A 19,840-nucleotide genomic window follows, 5' to 3' on the forward strand; every position below is an offset into this window, starting at 1 on the left:
CGCCCGACCCTAGGGCTCGGACTCGGGCTCAGCCCCTGAAGACGACGAACTCCGCTTCGCCCGACCCCAGGGCTCGGACTCGGGCTCAGCCCCGGAAGACGACGAACTCTGCATCGCCCGACCCCAGGGCTCGGACTCGGGCTCAGCCCCGGAAGACGACGAACTCCGCTTCGCCCGACCCCAGGGCTCGGACTCGGGCTCAACCCCTGAAGACGACGAACTCCGCTTCGCCCGACCCCAGGGCTCGGACTCAGCCCTGGCCTCAGCCGACGGTCTCCGCCTCGCCCGACCCAGGGGCTCGGACTCGACCTCGGCCTCGGAAGACAGACTCGACCTCGACCTCGGAGGAGCCTCCACCTCGCCCAACCCAGGGCTCAGACCGACCACGTCACAGGAGGCACCATCATTACCCTACCCCAAGCTGACTCAGGCTACGGGGAACAAGACCGGCATCCCATCTGGCTCGCTCCGCCAAACAAGTAATGATGGCGCCCCGCATGCTCTATGACGACGGTGGCTCTCAGCCCCTTACGGAAGCAAGAGGACGTCAGCAAGGACCCAACAGCCCCGACAGCTATCCTTCCGCCAGGCTCCGGCGCTCCTCCGACGGCCACGACACCACACGAACCGGGTGCCAAAACCTCTCCGGCTGCCACGATGGCATGTACTTAGGGCACTAGCTCTCCTCCGCTAGACACGTTAGCACACTGCTACACCCCCCATTGTACACTTGGATCCTTTCCTTACGCCTATAAAAGGAAGATCTAGGGCCCTCTTACAGGAGGTTGGCCGCGCGGGGAAGGACGGGACGGCGCTCGCGCATGGCCGCTCGCTCCCTCCCGCGTGGACGCTTGTAACCCCCTACTGCAAGCGCACCCGACCTGGGCGCGGGACAAACACGAAGGCCGCGGGTTTCACCTCTCACGCTTGTCTCCCTCCGGCTTCTTCCCCCCTTCGCGCTCCGTCTCGCGCCGACCCATCTGGGCTGGGGCATGCGGCGACAATTTACTCGTCGGCCCAGGGACCCTCCGGGTTCGAAACGCCGACACTAGTTTACCTCTAATGGCTAGTTTTGAACTTGGGACGATATAACCACCCCAACCGACTTAGTTATAGGCTAGAGGAAATGTTTGGAATCTAGGTTATGTGCTTACCTTCCTAGCTTTTTATGGGCTATTAGATATGTTTGGAACCTAGATTACATAATTCCTTACGGTAGGGATAAGAATATTTAGTCAAGACCGTATTTGCACATATGAAAGTTTTGTTTTGTTGCATAGGTTTTGACTAGGAGAACATTGAGTCCATAATTTAGAGAGAAACTAGATTTCATAATTCACCCCCTTAGGCATTAGCGTTCCCTTCAATTGGTATCAGAGTGTGTGGCTCAATTGTAACTTTTAGGTTTTAGATTAGCCATTGTTAAACCGACGTAACTGTTGAGCATTATTTGGCAGTGAATTTACAAGGTAGATCGCGGGATCGAGAAGTGAAGGTAAATGCACAAGGAACACGAAGAATTAAGTAGATACAAACTCTCGATGCAAGATAATATCATACGTCATGTATGCCAGTGGCTTGTTTTGATTTGATCTATCCTCTTGAGACACCACATTTCTTTTTATAGTCCAAGGAGGGGTGGTTATAAGAAATTTATCTAGTGTCGTACTAAATAAGGTTCTATATATATTAGATGATGAGGATACGTATTCTTACTCATGTCTATCTTTACATGGCATACTCGCCCCATGATTAACGGATTCCGTGGCTCCTGTTTAACATCCAACAGGAGAAGGCCGGACATCGAATTGCAAGACAGAGCTCGGCTAGGAGTTCCAGTTTGATTGCATTGATCGCCGGAGTTCAGTATTTTACACAGTACAAGTGCAGGCGTTGGGCATGTAACCAAACGAGCTAGAGACTAGGTACACGAGCCAACACAGCCGGCTCAAGATTCATAAGGGACTCAACTTCTCAAGAGTATCATGGCATCAGTGCATGGATAACCACTGTGCCACAGCAACAAGCTGCACCCGTCTACCAACATTAATACTCCTACAAGGGTAGATCTGGCTAGCAGAAGGGCTGATGGCCGCACAGGTCAGGAACATCTGAAGATGACTTGACATAACCAGAGCGCTCAAGGCACCATAATGCCCCTTGTGCGGCGTTCTCCCGTGCAGCTTTCTTCTTAGGTTTGGGGTCGCTGAAACACTCCATAATGGTGTTGACCAGTTCATCCAGGTGGACGGTCACCTTGCATGTGAATCTGCAGAATTTAAGAGGCATCAGTGATTCCCATTTCTAATCATAATAACCAGCTTATCATGGGCGGTTATGAATTACTTACTCTATGAAGAATCACAATCACACAAACAACACATGATGGCCTCTAACCAAATTCAATCACTTCAAAAATGCTACCATAGGACGCTACGAGTTACAGGTATGCATATACTGGTTCGAAAAGAGGACAAAAAAATGCCCCATTGTGGTTTGCTGTAACTAGAAATTTCAGAAAATTTCACCCACTTTTTTCTTTAACCAATTATATTCATACTAACGAGGACTTGGTTGTTTTATCCTTAGGAACAATGCTGCTATATTCTCACCTTTGCTTGTTCTTTCAGCCATCTAGATTGGATAGATCTCTGTAGCGTTCACATGCCGGTCTATTTCTTGTGCTAAAAGACAGAAACTTGCAGATAGCCTGTACTCATGGAACTTCAGTTGATTTTCCAAGTTCAGGGTTACGCTTGTGTAGTGAGTTAATGCAGCAGCAGGAGCCGCAAAGCCTGCAGTCCCGCAATTTGGGGTAGGCTAGAGTTAAAACCCAACATGAGCCCCTAGTCACGGTTCAAACACGCTCATCTCCATCTTAGGCTATCTTCAGCAGATCCCTTATTCTATCCGCTATCTCATCCCCTATTTCAAACTTCACTCTACAAACAGTATCATTTACAGTGCCGCGTCCCCTATTTTACACTATCTACCGAAGACAGCCTAAGTAGCTAAGTTTTTACACGGGCTCGCCAAGCCTACACAACTCTCCTCCTTTCTCAGGAATTGGAACCTGCTACTATGCTGAAACCCCCATAGGCACCCTAACATAGGCAGAGTTTGTGTAGAGAGTTAATGCTGCTGGCTTATTATTCATTAGTTAGTCATGACACTGGCATTATCATGTTCCAGCATTGGCATAATATCTCTCAAAATTGAAATGTGCCATAAACAATATTATGTATGATTCACCTTTTTGAAAAAAAATACAAATAAATATTGTATCACAGGATATTAAACTGATGTTATAGACATTTTGGTAACATAATGCACACCATGCTATAAATATTAGAAGTGCATGACATTTAGTTTAGTATTCATCAGTTAGTAGGGAAACTCACACTCTGTTATGCGGAGGTCCTTGTTCTTCAAAGTCAAATGATGGTTCTTTCCAGCCAGCTGCCTTGCATATTTTTGGCAGTCTCGAACTTGCTGATGTGTTACCTATATAACCACTGGATTTCAGTAAAACAATAGCTTATACGGAAAAAAAAAGAAGTCTAGATATTCAGTAAAACAATAGCTTATACGGAAAAAAAAGTCTAGATACTAGTCAAGGAAGAACCAAAGAGTACCGATGCATGTATACTCAAGTTTGTGCCATAGCACCTGGCCAACTTTCAAAAATGAATAAAATTAGCGCAAATATGGCCTGTTTGGTTCACAACTCCGGCGAGCCAAACCAAAAGTTAGAAATGCTAAAACGTGGGCAATGCCAAAACTAGGCCAAATCTACGATGAGGGTTTGAGGCCATGCCAATTGTGTGCAAGGTAAATGTATGTATGAAGAAGAATGAGTCTTTGGACTAAGGCCATTATTAAATTATTTGAAACTTATGTGAATTTCGAGGTCCACATGTCATAAACATTCTTTTCAATCAAAATGTAGGCAAGTGGGATCTTGTTTTGTAAATTTAATTGCAATGACCACCTCAACGGGGAGTAGGTTTGCGAGAACCGAACCTCGGTAAAACAAATCCGCGTGTCACATTCTTCATTCGCTTGCGATTTGTTTTGCACCCTCTCTCTCGGACTCTTTATTATTTCTAACGCTAACCCGGCTTGTAGTTGTGTTTATATTTGTAAATTTCAGTTTCGCCCTATTCACCCCCCCCCCTCTAGGCAACTTTAAGGGTGTCGAGGATCCAGGAGAAGACAACGTAATTTAATCGGCACTAGGCCTGTGTCGGCACAGCCACGTCGATGAGGATGTGGGCGTCAAGGACGTAGCGGTGGAGGGTCGGCAGGACCTGATCACGCCAGCGAGTGTACTGGGCCGAGTCCGAGGCAAGGACAACGGAGACGAGGGCCTAGATGTTGTGGAGCCCCACCGCCTGAGCGTGGAGGCTGGCGATGATTGACGCGTCGGGTGCGAGGAGGGTGTCGTCGTCGCCGATGTCATGCACGGAGTGAGAGGCATCGCCCGGGACTCCTCCAAACTGATGGAGCCCAACAAACTAGCACTCGACGGTCGCACGCTCCTGTTGCCAGGCACAGGCGGCAGCCTGCGCGCGTTGATGGGCGGTTGCAAGGTTGACGGGAGCGCAACGCTAAGAGGTGGTGAAGGCCAACGGGTGGTTGTAAACCGGTGGCGAGAGCGTGTCGACCCCCCCCCCCCCCCCCCCAGTGAGGCCGAGATTGGCACTCACCATCAGTGTTATTAAAACTACGTTTAAACGTCGAAACTCTAATTAGAGGTTGAAACCACGTTTTAGCGTTCTAATTTCTAAACTATAAAACACGATGTTTCATGCGTTTTAGACCATTAGCTACTTTTGGGCCCAGTTTGTTAGTTACTTTTGGGGTCCAATCCGGCTCATGGGTGATGTTTTGGTAAGCCACTAACCTCTTTTTTTTGGTACTTAACTTCATGTTATTGTCTAAAATTATGATATATTGGTATTTTTCCTATGTTGTTTAAAACTACGCTTAAACTTTGTTTAAACATTTAAAAGTCAAAACTTCACCCATGAGCATTTCAACGTTTTATCGTTTTAATAACCTTGCTCACCATACCCATGTACAGAAAGTGCGGAGCCAAAAGCTCGATACAAAGAGTAGCGGCGTCGGGCAGAGAAACGTGTGGCGTGGGCGCGGCTTCCCACAGCACGGTCGTGTAGAGGGCGTCGAGGGAGGCAGGGGATCCGATATCATGTTAGTGGGACTGAAACCCTAACCCTAACCAGAGTTAGAAGATGTATTTATAATAGGTGTAGTTAGGGCCTAAGCCCATTACACAAATACAACACATTACAATAGACATTACACAGTAGCTCTAACAATTAACATTGTTTATTGGTGCAAGGGTCCCGAACTTTATAATAGTAATGATACCTCAGAACACATACTAGAACAATTGTATATTAAGTAGCATATGGTTCAGAGCTATCTTCCAGAGCTATCTTCCAGAAAACAACCTACCTAGTGACCATGCATATTGTACAAAAGATAGCATGCATGGTGCTCAGTAAACTCACCAAAAACATATAAAAATAACTATTGTGAGTACAAATTTGACACCGCATCTATGCTATTAACAAGTTAACATGTGTTGTTCCATTCATCAACAGAACGGGTAGACCTAGTTTCGGAGGCTCCTGCATAAGTGTGGTCTGTGATGGAACAAGTCTTGAGCATCTAGAGGACAGCAGTCGCTTTTTGACTGTCCTCTTTTGTCTCTTTAGCATCTAGAGGACAGCAGTCGCTTTTTGACTGTCCTCTGTAGTCTCTTTAGCATCTAGAGGACAGCAGTCGCTTTTTGACTATCCTCTGTAGTCTCTTTTAGCATCTAGAGGACAATCCTGTTGTGTAGTGTGTGTGAGAAGGTGTGGTAGTGCAGCCTCTAGGGCTATAAATATGTGTCTTCAACCCTTAGATGGGTATGGCATTTTTGAGTAGTGTGTGAGAAATAAACGAAAATTGCCCCAACTCGTAGTGTCATCCTCTCGATGAGAGTTAGAGTCCCGCTGCTTACAATTGGTATCAGAACCAAACTATCCTGCAGCCTAAACATCTCGTGCTCATCTCCTTCCCGCGCCTCACCCCACACTCAGTCGGCAGCAAGAGCTCCAATTGTTCCTTCCTCTCCTGGTCAGACGAGCAACCTTTCGTCTGAGATCACTGATTACATATCGTCCGACTAATCGCGATTAGTCGCGATTAGTCGGTCTGATCGGTTGTTAGAACTCGATAAGGTGTAACGATTCGATCAGGGTAGCTGATCGTCCTTATCGTCCGCCTAATCGCGATTTATAGCGATTAATCGCCGTGTTGGGCGATCAGCCGATAGGCCTGGTAGTCCAAAAGCCATTTTAGACTTAACTGCTGTCTGGGGGAGGCCAAAGGACGCCCAATCCCTTCAGATGCATCCTGGGTAGACGTGAGCAGTCAGCAGTGCTTTAAATGCTGTCTGGGAGGTGACCAGCCTTCTCCCCCATTTTAGACGTGAGCAGTGCTTTAAATCCTGGGTAGACGTGACCAGCCTTCTCCCCCATTTTAGACGTGAGCAGTCAAGCAGCAGCAGCCTTCTCCACCATTTTAGTCGCGAAAAACAGCAGCTGAGAAGTCCAACCGAAGATGAGCTGCTTTTGCCTGTTCTTCACTCTTTGTTCTCTGCTCTCTCCCCCCCCTCTGTTCTTCATTCCTCTTTGTCCAGCAAGGTCTGGACTCTTGAGGCAGAGCTGCTATTAAGATGTTTGACGTCGCAGATATGCATGGACATCATGGTGATGGACGTCGTGTTGCTGCTGTTCAAGTCATCTTCCCACAGTCCCAAATTGCCCGAGGGAAGGCGTCCTCTGCGGCTGAAACTGGCAGCACAGATCATGTTCCATCGGCGTCGTCAACTGCTGCAGACTCAAGCACGCTTGCTGACAAGGCAATAGCAGGTCTGCCTCCAGACCTTGCTGAACAAGCTAACGATTCGAAGCGGAAGGCTAAGTCACAGGACCCTGGCTGGAAGTTCGGTTGGTGGCCTGATCCGTCTAAGAAGGAGTTCGTGCAATGTATCTTTTGCATGAAAGTGGTGCCCTCTGGAATAAAGAGGTTCAAACAGCACCTCGCCGGCAGATTCGGCGACACGATGAAGTGTGCAAGGGTCCCAGAGGTTGTTTCAAAGGACATGCAAGCTTATCTTAAGAAGAACACAAGGTCTGCACTTGTTTTGGTTGACGATGAAAGTATAGAAGGAGAAGACGATGCTGCTGCTGCCCCCGTTTCAAAGGACATGCAAGCTTATCTTAAGAAGAACACAAGGTCTGCACTTGTTTCTCAAGCTGCAATGTCCTCCTTTGTTGTTTCTGCTCCTCCGAAGCCAGTTACTCAAAAAGGTAGTAAATCAGTAGCTGCCATGCTTTGCAAGAGCCCAGAAGAAGTGATTGCTGAACGGCACAGCAACAAAGCTTCCCAGTCCACTCTAGAGCACTGCACGAAGAAAGGCAAGGAGGTCCAGCAAATTGTTGATGACCACGTTGCTGATTTCTTGTACGAGAACAATATTCCGCTGAACGTGGTCAACTCAAGAAGCTGGGAGATCATGTTGGAGTCGATAGGGCAGTATGGTCCTGGCTACCGTGGCCCATCGTACCACGACATTAGGGTTCCGTGGCTTGAAAGGGCTGTCGAGAGGACATCATTAATGACGGCGAAGCATGAAGAATCGTGGAAGGAGTATGGCTGCTCATTGATGTCAGATTCATGGACAGATGTTAGAGGACGTCATCTAATCAACTTTTTGGCAAACAGTCCAGCAGGGACACACTTTTTGTGCTCTATTGATGCATCAAGTGAGATAGCTAATGCCAACATGTTGGCAGATTTGCTAGAAAATCAGATTGACAAAATTGGCAGAGAAAATGTAGTGCAATTAGTAACTGACAATGGAGCAAACTTCAAAGCTGCTGGCAGGCTTCTTATGGAGAGGATTCCACATTTGTTTTGGACACCGTGTGCTGCCCATTGTTTGGATTTGCTGCTGGAGGACATTGGGAAGATTAAGTACTTCAACACTTGCATCAACCAAGCAAAGAGGGTGTGTCGGTTCCTATACAAACATGGGAGGCTGCACAACCTTATGAGGCAAATGATTGGAGGTGACCTTGTTAGGCCCGGTATTACTAGGTTTGCCACGTCTTTTCTCACCCTGGCTAGCATGCTCAAGCATAAGAATGGTTTGAAGAGTGTGTTTATTAGTAACGAATGGCAGCAAAGCAAGTTCTCCACCAGTCAAGAAGGCATCCAAGCTGAAAATATTATCCTCTCTACAGAGTTTTGGAATAGTGTTGAGTTCTGTCTACGAGCTTCTCAACCAATTCTCATTGCCCTAAGGATTGCTGATGGTGATGAGACACCTGCTGCTCCAGAGATTATGGCAGCTATGGATAAAGCAAAAGCCACCATCAAAGAGGCATTAAAAAATAAGGGCAAATTACTTGCAGAAGTAATCTCATGTTTTGACAAAAGGTGGGAAAGTCAGATGGAGCAGAAGCTGTACGGGGCAGCCCTATTTTTGAATCCGGGCAAATTCTTTGACATAAGGGAAAAGGACAGGAGGCAGGCTGCAAGGCTAAGATCCATGTTTAACGATGTTATGTGGAAGATGATCAGTAATGAAGATGAGCAAACAAAGATTAGTAAGCAAGCAGATGACTATGAAAGGTCCGAAGGGGAATGCTTCTCGAAGGCTGGAGCAATAAGAGATAGGGGGAAAAAATCCCTGTAAGTTTATTTCTAAATTCTCTTTGTATTAACTGAAATATGCAGTTTATGTGTTTGCGACTAAACTTACAATGTTTGTCTACTTCAGTGCTATGGTGGGGTGCATATGGAGGGTTTGCTTTCGAACTACAAACCCTTGCAAAAAGAGTTATAAGCCTCTGTTGCTCGGCCTCTGGTTGTGAGAGAAACTGGAGTGAATTTTCAGCAGTAAGTGTCTCTACTTTGTTGTTTGTTCAATGTTCATATGCAGTAACTGAAATATGCAGTAAGTGTTTGATGACTTCTTGAATTTGCTTGTGTAGATCCACACCAAGAAGAGGAACCGGCTAGAGCATCAAAGGTTATGCAAGTTGGTCTATGTGAGCTACAACAGGAAGATGAACAACAGATTTACAAAGATAAGAGAGCAAGGTTCAAAGGGAACGAAAAGCAACCCACTAGTGCTTGAAGAGCTTTTGTGGGAAAATGAGTGGGTTCAGGAGTCTGAAGAAGGTGAGGAGCTTTGGAGTGCAGTAGATGAAGTTTTAGGTGCAACTCAAGCTACCCAGGGCAGAAACTTGCCTAGGGCAGCAGCTACACGTGGTGGGAGGACCTACTCCGAGACCTATGTTAGGAGTAGGAAGCGCCAAAAAGTTACAGTGGCTCAGGACTTGCAGCAAGGAGATGGCAGTGGCAGTGACAGTCACAACGAAAATGATCATCGAGAGCCAACTCAAAATGACCAAGATGCTGCAGAAAAAGCGATTGATGATGAAGAAGAATCTGGAGCTGCTGGTGATCAATTCAAGCTGGATGATGATCTCATATAGCCATATAGGTGTTTCCTTCTTGGACCTTGGTCATACTCTACTAATCTACTGGTCTAGTAAGTTGTAGACTTGCAGTTTCATAGTCTTATATAAATAATAAACTTGTTGTTGTGCTGTTATGGACTATTTAAGTATTTATACTGCTGCAAGCCTCTATACTATATAATTATATATCTATATATAGTGTTATATATGACTATATGTCTATATATATATATATATATATATATATATATCATATATGTCCTGGAATACACAGGACGACCAGGGGGACGATTAGGGTCGATCAGGGGCGACTAATCGCCCTGATCGACGCCTAATCGCGACTAATCGCCTGATCGCCCAGTGGCTTCGATCAGGCGATCAGGCGATCTGAAAACTATGTCTGAGATAGCCTCTTCCACACGCAGCGACCCCTCACTAGCCCACCATGTCCTTACGCTCGGTCACTTCGAGTGTGCGGCGCCAGCAAGAGACCGAGGTCGCCGCGGCACAAGAACGCGAGTGAGCAGCAGCGGCGGCTGCAACGACAGCGGCGAGGGCAGCACGGCTAGCGGCGGCGAAACTGGCAGCAGCGAGAGCAGAAGTAGTAGCAACGGAGGCGGCGGATGCTGCACGTGTGGCGGCAGCAGAGCTCAAGGTTCTGCGCGGCAGTAGAGCCGGCAGCGCTGCCTCTGTCGACGACAACACCGACGAAGAGCTCAGGCTGGCGAGGGAAGCAGCGCGAGAGCAGGCGGCACAGTGGGCAGCCACGCATCCCCATGGGGGCGCGCGTGGCGGCAGCCTAGATAGGCGCCGACGCGCCGACGGTGCTCCGGGCGAGGGCGCACGCGGCGGCGGCCCAGACGGGCGTAGACACTACGCCAGCGGTGCTCCCGGCGGTGGCGACCGAGTCGACGGAGATCGCGGCCTCTACAGGCGGCGCGGCTCTCCCTCCCCGGATCGGCACCATGGTCGCCGCATGGCCCAGGCCATTGTCAGGGACATCGGTCCCGGCGGTGGGTGGCCTACCCTCACCAAGACCAACTACGTCGAGTGGGCCGCGGTGATGAGGGTACGACTCCAGGTTCGCCACATGTGGGAAGTAGTTTGGTACGGCGACGTCGACTACCACAAGGATCGACGGGCGCTGGATGTCCTCATTGTTGCAGTCCCGAAAGTTTTCGCTTTCCCAGAAGCGGACTGCCAAGGAGGCCTGGGACGCCATCGCTGCGACCCGCATCGGCAGCGACCGTGCCCGCAAGACCACATTGCAGGCACTTCGCAAGGAGTGGGAGAACCTGGCCTTCAAGCCAGGTGAGGATGTTGATGACTTTGCTCTCCGCCTCAACACTCTGTTGCAGAAGATGGTGCAGTTCGGCGACGACACCTATGAGGAGAGAGCTGTTGAGAAGCTCTTCCGTTGCATCCCCAAGAAGTACAAGCAGATTGCTCACTCGATCGAGTCTCTGCTAGACCTCTCCACGATGACAATCGAAGAGACGATAGGTCGTCTCAAGGTGGTCGACGACGACGAAACACAGGCTCCCTCTGGACCTATCACTGTCGGCGGGAAGCTACATCTTACTCGGGAGCAATGGGAGGCCTGCCAGGGTGACAAGAAGGGGGAGTCCTCCTCGACACGAGGCCGCAAACGCGGCAAGCCACGCAAGGCGCGTGGAGGCGCCCAGTCCGGGGCGCGAGGACATGCTGAGGGTGGTGCCCGTGGAGGTGCCCAAGGCGGCGCCGTCGACAACAAGAAGCCGGCACGAGACGACGGCTGTCACAACTGCGGCAAGCTTGGCCACTGGGCCAGGGACTGTCGACAGCCACAACGTGGCCAGGCCAACGTCGCACAGGCGGAGGCAGAGGAGGAGGCTCTGCTCCTAGCACATGCAAGCATCGAGCTATCTCCAGCGGCACCGGCTGCAGCGGCACTCCTCCACCTTGATGAGTCGAAAGCACGCGCTTTCCTCGGCGACGGCTCCAACAAAGACATGATCGAAGAATGGTGCCTCGACACCGGCACCACTCATCACATGGCCGGTCGACGGGAATTCTTCACCGAGCTTGACTCTAACATCCGAGGCTCCGTCAAGTTTGGGGACGCCTCCGGTGTAGAGATCAAGGGCGCCGGCTTAGTCGTCTTCACCGCCGCGTCTGGTGAGCACAGGCTGCTCACCGGAGTCTAGTACATCCCCGCGTTGAGGAACTCTATCATCAGCTTGGGACAGCTGGATGAGAACGGTTCGCGCGTGGAGGTCGAGCATGGAGTCATGAGGATCTGGGATCCCTCTCGCCGCCTTCTTGCCAAGGCACATAGGAGTCCAAATCGGCTATACATCCTCAATGTGAAGGTGGCACAACCTTGCTGCTCGTCGAGACGACAGGGCATGGCAGTGGCACGAGCGCTTCGGGCACCTTAACTTCGAGGCCCTTAAGTGGCTCAGTGCCAAGGGATGGTACGAGGCCTGCCGTGTAGAGCAATTCTGCGATGTCTGCGTGTTGACAAAGCATAGACGGCTACCCTTTCCCCAGCAGTCGAGCTTCCGAGCCAAGGAGAGGCTCGAGCTCGTGCATGGGGACTTGTGTGGCCCGGTGACACCAGCCACACCAGGAGGACGACGCTACTTCTTGCTGCTCGTCGACGATCTCTCCCGCTACATGTGGGTGATGATCCTTGGTAGCAAGGGAGAGGCTGCGAACGCCATCAGGCGTGTGCAGGTCGCTGCGGAGGCGGAGTGCGGTCGCAAGCTACACGTGTTGCGCACTGACAACGGCGGCGAATTCACGGCGACTAAGTTCGCGTCGTACTGCGCGGATGAGGGCGTTCAGCGCCACTACTCCGCGCCGTACAGCCCACAGCAGAATGGCGTCGTCGAGCGGCGCAACCAGACGGTTGTGGGGATGGCTCGGGCTCTCCTCAAACAGAGGGGAATGTCGGCTGTCTTCTGGGGAGAGGCGGTGGTGACAGCGGTCTACATCCTCAACCGCTCGCCCACCAAGGCACTCAACGGGATGACACCGTACGAGGCTTGGCATGGGCGCAAGCCGATGGTCTCTCACCTACGGGTCTTCGGCTGCCTCGTGTTCACCAAGGAGCTTGGCCACATCGGCAAGCTCGACGACAGGAGCACCCCAAGGGTGTTCATTGGCTACGCGGAGGGCTCGAAGGCCTACCGCATCCTTGACCCAGGAACAATGCGTGTGCGCACGGCGCGCGACGTAGTGTTCGACGAAGGGCGAGGATGGGCCTGGGACAAGGTGGTGGACGACAGCACGACTTCGACGTACGACGACTTCACCATCGAGTACGTCCACTTTGAGCGAGTCGGGGGAGTAGGCAATCCTTCTTCGAGTAGGCCTAATCCAGCCCCCAAGTCTCCACCGACTACAACGCCACGCTCTCCAGCTCCGGCTACAACGAGCTCTTCGCCACCACGCCATCCAGCCACGACTCCGGCTCCAGCGAGCTCTCCGTCACCACGTACTCCAGCACCGACGGTACCCTCCCCGGGAACATCCTCTCCGACGCCAGCTCGTGTCGAACATGACCCAGTGGAGCTCGTGACCCCGCTCTCCCACGACGAGGAGCGCGTCGACGCGTGCTACGACGGCGAGTCGTTGTGGTATCGAAAGGTGGAGGGCCTTCTCATCGACCCGTCGGTGCCGGGCCCGGCGTCTCGCATTTTGGCAGGAAAGTTGCATCTTGCATGCGACGATGGCGAGCCTCGGTCTTTCGCGGAGGCCGAGAAACACGCGGTTTGGCGTGCCGCGATGCAGTCAGAGATGGATGTGGTTGAGACGAACCGCACTTGGGAGCTCGCTGATCTCCCTCATGGTCATCGCGCAATCACCCTTAAATGGGTGTTCAAACTGAAGAGGGATGAAGTCGGCACCATCGTCAAGCACAAGGCTCGCTTGGTGGCACGCGGTTTCTTACAACAGGAGAGGATCGACTTCGACGATGCTTTCACCCCCGTGGCACGGATGGAATCCGTGCGGCTCCTCCTTGCGCTGTCAGCCCAGGAGGGCTGGCACGTTCATCACATGGACGTCAAGTCGGTGTTTCTTAACGGCGACTTAAAGGAGGAGGTCTACGTACACCAGCCGCCAGGTTTTGCGATCCCTGGCAAGGAGGGCAAGGTGTTGCGCCTGCGCAAGGCTCACTATGGCCTGCGACAGGCACCGAGGGCGTGGAACGCCAAGCTGGATTCCACACTCAAAGGAATGGGCTTCACGCCAAGCCCGCATGAGGCGGCCATCTATCGGCAGAGCAATGGAGGAAGTGCCCTGCTGGTGGGTGTCTACGTCGACGACTTGGTGATCACCGGTGCCAAGGATGCAGAGGTGGCAGCATTCAAGGAAGAGATGAAGGCCACTTCTCAAATGAGTGACTTGGGGCATCTCTCCTTCTACCTGGGGATTGAGGTGCACCAGGGAGACTTTGGGATCACACTTCGCCAGACCGCCTACGCCAAGCGCATTGTTGAGCTGGCTGGGCTCACCGACTGCAACCCAGCTCTCACTCCGATGGAGGAGAGGCTAAAGCTGAGTCGCGGCAGCACGACAGAGGAGGTGGACGCTACACAGTACCGGCGTCTTGTGGGGAGCCTTCGCTACCTCGTCCACACACGACCTGACTTGGCATACTCCATCGGCTACGTTAGTCGGTTTCTGCAGCGACCGACGACGGAGCATGAGCAGGCTGTGAAGAGGATCATCCGCTATATTGCGGGGACTCTCGACCACGGTCTCTACTATCCGAGGTGCCCTAGGGAGGCACACCTTGTCAGGTACAGCGACAGCGACCACGCCGGTGACATCGACACTAGCAAGAGCACAAGCGGGATCCTCTTCTTCCTCGGCAAGTGCCTCATTAGCTGGCAGTCGGTCAAGCAGCAGGTGGTGGTCATGTCCAGCTACGAGGCCGAGTACATAGCGGCCTCCACTGCTTCGACTCAGGCGCTCTGGCTGGCTCGACTGCTTGATGATCTCCTCGGGAGAGACACTAGAGCGGTGGAACTCAGGGTGGACAGCCAGTCCGCTCTGGCATTGGCCAAGAACCCCGTGTTCCATGAACAGAGCAAGCACATCCGGATGAGATACCACTTCATCCGAGACTGCTTGGCAAAAGGGAGCATCAAGGCGCGCTACATCAGCACCAAGGATCAGCTTGCAGACCTGCTCACCAAGCCCCTTTGGGAGGATCAAGTTTCTTGAGCTTTGCTCTAGGTCCAGGATGGCTCAACTTTCCCACAAGACGACGCCCAAGACTTAGGGGGAGAATGATGGAATAAGTCTTGAGCATCTAGAGGACACCAGTCGCTTTTTGACTGTCCTCTTTAGTCTCTTTAACATCTAGAGGACATCAGTCGCTTTTTGACTGTCCTTTATAGTCTCTTTAGCATCTAGAGGACAACAGTCTGGGAAAAGAAAAACCGAGGCAAGCCTTCCCCTGCAAATGCAAAGACTACTTCAAACTCGTGACCTAGACACCTAGTGACTTAGTATTTTAGTAAAACAGCCCTCACCACTGCACCAGGTCTGACCTTTTTTTGTTCAGAATACAAATTAAATCATCGTCAACCTTTTAAACCATGAGATAAACAAATTAGAAATGATCATGCGTGTGTCGGGAGGGGAGGGTGTTAGTATCGACACAATTGCACTACATATTAGTTGTAACAATAGTGATGAGAGAACAAATTTCTATAAATAAAAACTAACAAACTGACAGACTGCCAGTTACAATCCTTAAAGAGTAAGTCATTGTAAGCTTACTGAGTAACAAGAGTGGGTGATGACAAAATACTACAGAAGAACCATTTAGTTTTGTCTGGCTATAGAACAAACGCTATTTCTGGTAAGCATGCATTGTGCATTCACCCCAAATTTCGTAGTCTAGAAACCATCAAGTTGTCTGCTCAGTGTCATATCGTCTTACATAATTACATCAACTATAGACAGTAACCTTGTCCTTGCCAAAGAATTATACTCACTCACAATAAAGATGCAGATGCATATATAGAACTGTGAACGGCAATTTTTTCCAAATAAATATGAATTGGAATTTTTGAAGAAATAGTACTACAAATTTGGGATTCACCATCAGGGTGAAGCGTCAAACACAGCAGACTGGGGAATATCTACAAGCCTCGACGACCATTCTGATTCTTTTTAAAACCGCGGGGCACGCATTGAAGCACCTAATCGAACTATGTGTGCTTAGGTCAGATTAGTGGGGTCCCGCAGTACACAAATCATCCAACCTATTGAAATAGGGAGAATAAAGGGTTTCGGATTTCATGGCTTAGAATCACAGAATAGGTACAATCCTAGAATGAACCTTAGACCGAGTTTCGGTCGCTTACCAGCTAAAGAAGAAATCGGTCCGACTTCGGAATGATGGATCTCCACTCTAGCGAGTGTAAAGTGGAGAAAGTGGGAGACGATGCTGCTCAGGCGAAGACGACTGCTTTAAAGAAGGTGTTGGCGCTGCCTGGGAGAGTCAGGGAAAGATAGGGCTGGACGAAATGTTCGTGGCTCACTCGGTTCGTGGTCAGCTCAGTTCGACTCAGATCAGCTCGTCTGAATTTTTTCACGAGCTGAATTGATATCCTAGCTCGGTTCGTTAACGAACCAGCTCGGTTCTCGATTTGTTAACAAGACAGCGCGAGCTAAACAAGCTACCATATTTCAGCGAAACGAATTTATATGCATATCATTTACTAATGATTGATGAACTATGTCTATAAATTGGTCTATGCGAATATAACTGTGGGTTAAACTAATGAACATGTGTGTGAATGTGAATTGATGAGTGATAAGTTGTGTTAATTTGGTGTTATATTGATGTGATTGGTGAAACTATGTGTATAATTACTATTTTCTATTGTTAAATTAGTTTGAAATTAACTAGAAATTGGTCATTATATACATATTTTTTCTGCTCTGGCTCGCGAGCTAAACGAACCAGCTCAGGCTCGTAAACAAGCCAAGCTGAGCCAAGCCAACTCGTTAGCTTAACGAGCCAGCTCGAACTCGGCCGAGCCGAGCTGGGTCAATATCCAGCCCTAGGAAAAGACGACTCCTACTTCTTTGGTCGTCTCTGATAACGTCTCCCAACAAAGGAATCCATAACACTTTCTCATGGTCCCAACCAGCCCCTGTTTGCCTCAACTTAAGTTTTCTCCATAGTCCATACCTTGAAATCCTCCTTTAATTTGTCCCATTTGTCCTTTAGTTGTAACCTAGTCACCACAAGACATGTCCTTTCTTTGAATCCTTTTTCCACCTCAATATAACCAACTGAATTCAAACAAGTGTTTGGCTGATTCCCTCTCGCAACTTGTTCAGCAAACAACATACATATAATCCGAGTGTTGTCAATGTTCCAATCAATTTCTCACATCTAGTCTCACAAATTTAATTTCACTATGCATTTTAAAACATGACAACAACATACACATGATTTATCTAGAAAAATCACCATATACGATAAAAGTGCTACTCTATAGTTAACGCAATCTCCAAAATCCCCAATACGATACACACGATTTTTCTAGAACGTACACATGATTTATCTAGAACACAATATACGAGAGTTCAATTCTATTTGCAATAAATCAATTGTATACCTTAAGGTTTTGCTGTCTCCAGAACTTACTGTTTGCACTGTGTTCTTGAGGAATATCGGCCGATACAGAGGTTCGCAGGGAGGTCGGATGGCGTGCCCAGGTAGCCGGATGGGTTCACTTGCGTGCACAGACAGCCGGCGGTGGGCTCAGGGCATCTGGCGTTGGGCGCGCAAGCTAGCAGGGTTAGGCGGAGGCGCGGGCGCACGCAAGCCAGTCGGCGGCGGCCACACGCAGGGTTAGGAACAGGGTGCACACAGGGTAAGGCTGCGGCGCGCGCAGGCCAGCGGGCGGCGTAGCCTATCAGCGAAGACGGCGGCTGGAGAACGCAGGAAGTGGAGAGAAGAACGGCGGGGGCTCAGTGAGATCGGCCCACGAGCGAGATGGAAGCCACCTCGCCGGCTGTGTGGGTGACGGAAGCTAGGGTTTACGCTGCCCACACTGATAAACTCTAAAATAAAATAAATAGTTTATCCTTGGTAACAAGATTCTCTACTTCATACCATAATTCACCGTATTCATATTTACTTTATATATAAACTCTATATCCACTATTTCTTCCGTTCTTTTTTATTTATCTCATTTTAGTTAAATGATGTATCGAACGACCCACTTTAGTTAAAATGATCTAGCATACGATAAATATTTAAAAGCAGGAGAAGTACCACATATTTTATTACTTTTTGCCCTCTGTCGTCGCATCACTTGACACTTGTTGCCACTCGGACGTACGAACTCTACGCATAGTGTTTTCTTTGGTCTCCTTGACTTTAGAGCATCTTATATACTAGGTCGTTGCACCAACTTTTTACTCCATATATAACCACGTTACGTTGGTGGTGTAACTTTTGAAGTACCTCACTGTGGATAGTGTAATACCCCAAAATCTTATTTTGGAATTTAGTAAAATTCTCCAAAGGTTTGGAACCCAAATATCTTCTAATAAGATTTTTTTTCTTACTTTTAAAGATACTTCTCCCAAAAATAAATATCTTTTCTAATAAAAGATTAAATAAAAGAATACTAAATGAAATAAAATTCTTGCATTCATGCTGGACATTTTGGTTGTGCATTTTAAAATTGAACTCTGAATTTAAATTGGAATTTAAATTCAAAATAGAAATGTAAGGCCCAAAATGTGTATAAGAGAAAAAATATATAATTATAAAATAAATCAACAAATATAGTATTATAATGCTTTGGGAATTAGGGAATAATATATATATATATATGAGAAAGGAATTTTTCTTTTAAAGGAAACCATTTATACATCCCATGAAATAAATAACAAGGAGAAGAATAAATAATGACATTGTAAACAATAAAAGTTATATTCACATTAGTAATAATTTGGACACTTGGAAATTTGAAGATCAAACATGGATTTGAAAAGAGTGAGAAAGGTAATTATGATAATTATATATTCCTTTTTAGAACTAAATGGTGAGGAAGAAGATAAATAATAAAAATAATAATAATAAATATGATGATGGGATTTCTGTCCACATTAGAATTGTGCTTGAAATTCAAAGTTGAATTAGGTTTGAATTTAAATTCTAATTGGAATTTGAAAAGCAAACAAAAATAAAATAAAAAGAGAAAGGGCAGAAACCTCATCTTGGGTCGAGGTCACCTATTTCGGCCCACTCCTAGCGCAGCGAGCCTCACCACTGTTACCTCCTTTTCTCCCGCGCGGGGGTTCACCGTGTCGTGTGGCCCACAGGTCAGCGGCCTCAGCTGGGGTCTGCGCGCGCGCCTGGACACTGCCACGAGGGCCCCGCGCTGTCAGGCCATCTTCCCCCTGAAACTGAATACCGGAATAAGCGCAGCAAAGTCCACCTTCAGTGCTGCTTCAACCGAATAACCACTCGCCTGATACCCGCTCTGCCGACAATCGCGCTGTGGCTGCCATTTCCGTTGACCGGAGATCTCGCGGGAGGCTCGCTGTCGGCGGACTCGGTAACAAACCACACAGATCTCGCCTGGGCCACGCCATCCCGATAGAATTTAGCCCCTCTCGCAGCTACCTCTCCCCTACAGCCCTGCTTTCTCTTTCCGCGCTCGCACCTTCTTGCAACCGTGTCGCGCCATGGGTGGGTGAAGGACGCGCCACCGCATTGCTCTCACGGGGCGGTGGAGTACCAGCCTTGGCCCGGGGGTGCTCACTGGTGCTCGGAGAGGGTTGTCTGGGATCTGCGGGCACTTAGCTGGGTGGTCCGGCGGCAATTTCACGTCGTGGTACCTCCGCCGCAGCAAGGTGGTCGCGCATCGTGGCCACGCCATCGTTCTATTTCCAGAAAGGCACCCTGGTGACTCACTAATGCACGAGGAGCGTGTGCGTCATCTCTGGGTATGCAGAACGTGGGGAAATCCATCGCCAGGCCATACACCGTGACCAGTCCTCGTTGTCGCGCAGATAAAGGTATGGATGCTCCCCTTGCTTCGCCTTGATCATCGCAGCGCGTAAATCGGGTTGTTGACGACCTTTAGTCACTGGTTGGATGCGCGGTGGTACTCCGGCGAACTCTCTCCGCGTCGAGTACACAGACGCTGTCCGGCCGCCATGGTGAAGATGATGGCTCCGTGGCCGTCGATCCGGGGTTCTGCGATAGGGATTACAAGGGGGTATAGAGAGAATAG

The 19,840-nt window shown here is 49.3% G+C and overlaps 2 protein-coding genes across 2 annotated transcripts; one reads left to right on the plus strand and one right to left on the minus strand.

Annotated features, from left to right (window-relative positions):
- Positions 1-1,805: 1,805 nt before the first annotated feature.
- LOC100500963 (uncharacterized) lies at positions 1,806-19,483 on the minus strand. Its single transcript, XM_023300693.1, has 5 exons — positions 19,268-19,483; positions 18,878-19,007; positions 17,233-17,313; positions 3,402-3,504; positions 1,806-2,269 (listed from the first exon to the last, which is right to left on the minus strand). Exons 1-5 carry the CDS (start codon positions 19,481-19,483, stop codon positions 2,074-2,076), a joined length of 726 nt encoding a protein of 241 aa, XP_023156461.1. The 3' UTR covers positions 1,806-2,073.
- On the plus strand, positions 3,739-9,944 carry LOC103632744 (uncharacterized). Its single transcript, XM_008654484.4, has 2 exons — positions 3,739-8,982; positions 9,078-9,944. Exon 1 carries the CDS (start codon positions 6,752-6,754, stop codon positions 8,777-8,779), a length of 2,028 nt encoding a protein of 675 aa, XP_008652706.1. The 5' UTR covers positions 3,739-6,751; the 3' UTR covers positions 8,780-8,982; positions 9,078-9,944.
- Positions 19,484-19,840: the final 357 nt, after the last annotated feature.

Source organism: Zea mays, chromosome 7 (assembly GCF_902167145.1).
Source record: "Zea mays cultivar B73 chromosome 7, Zm-B73-REFERENCE-NAM-5.0, whole genome shotgun sequence".
Taxonomy (NCBI): domain Eukaryota; kingdom Viridiplantae; phylum Streptophyta; class Magnoliopsida; order Poales; family Poaceae; genus Zea; species Zea mays.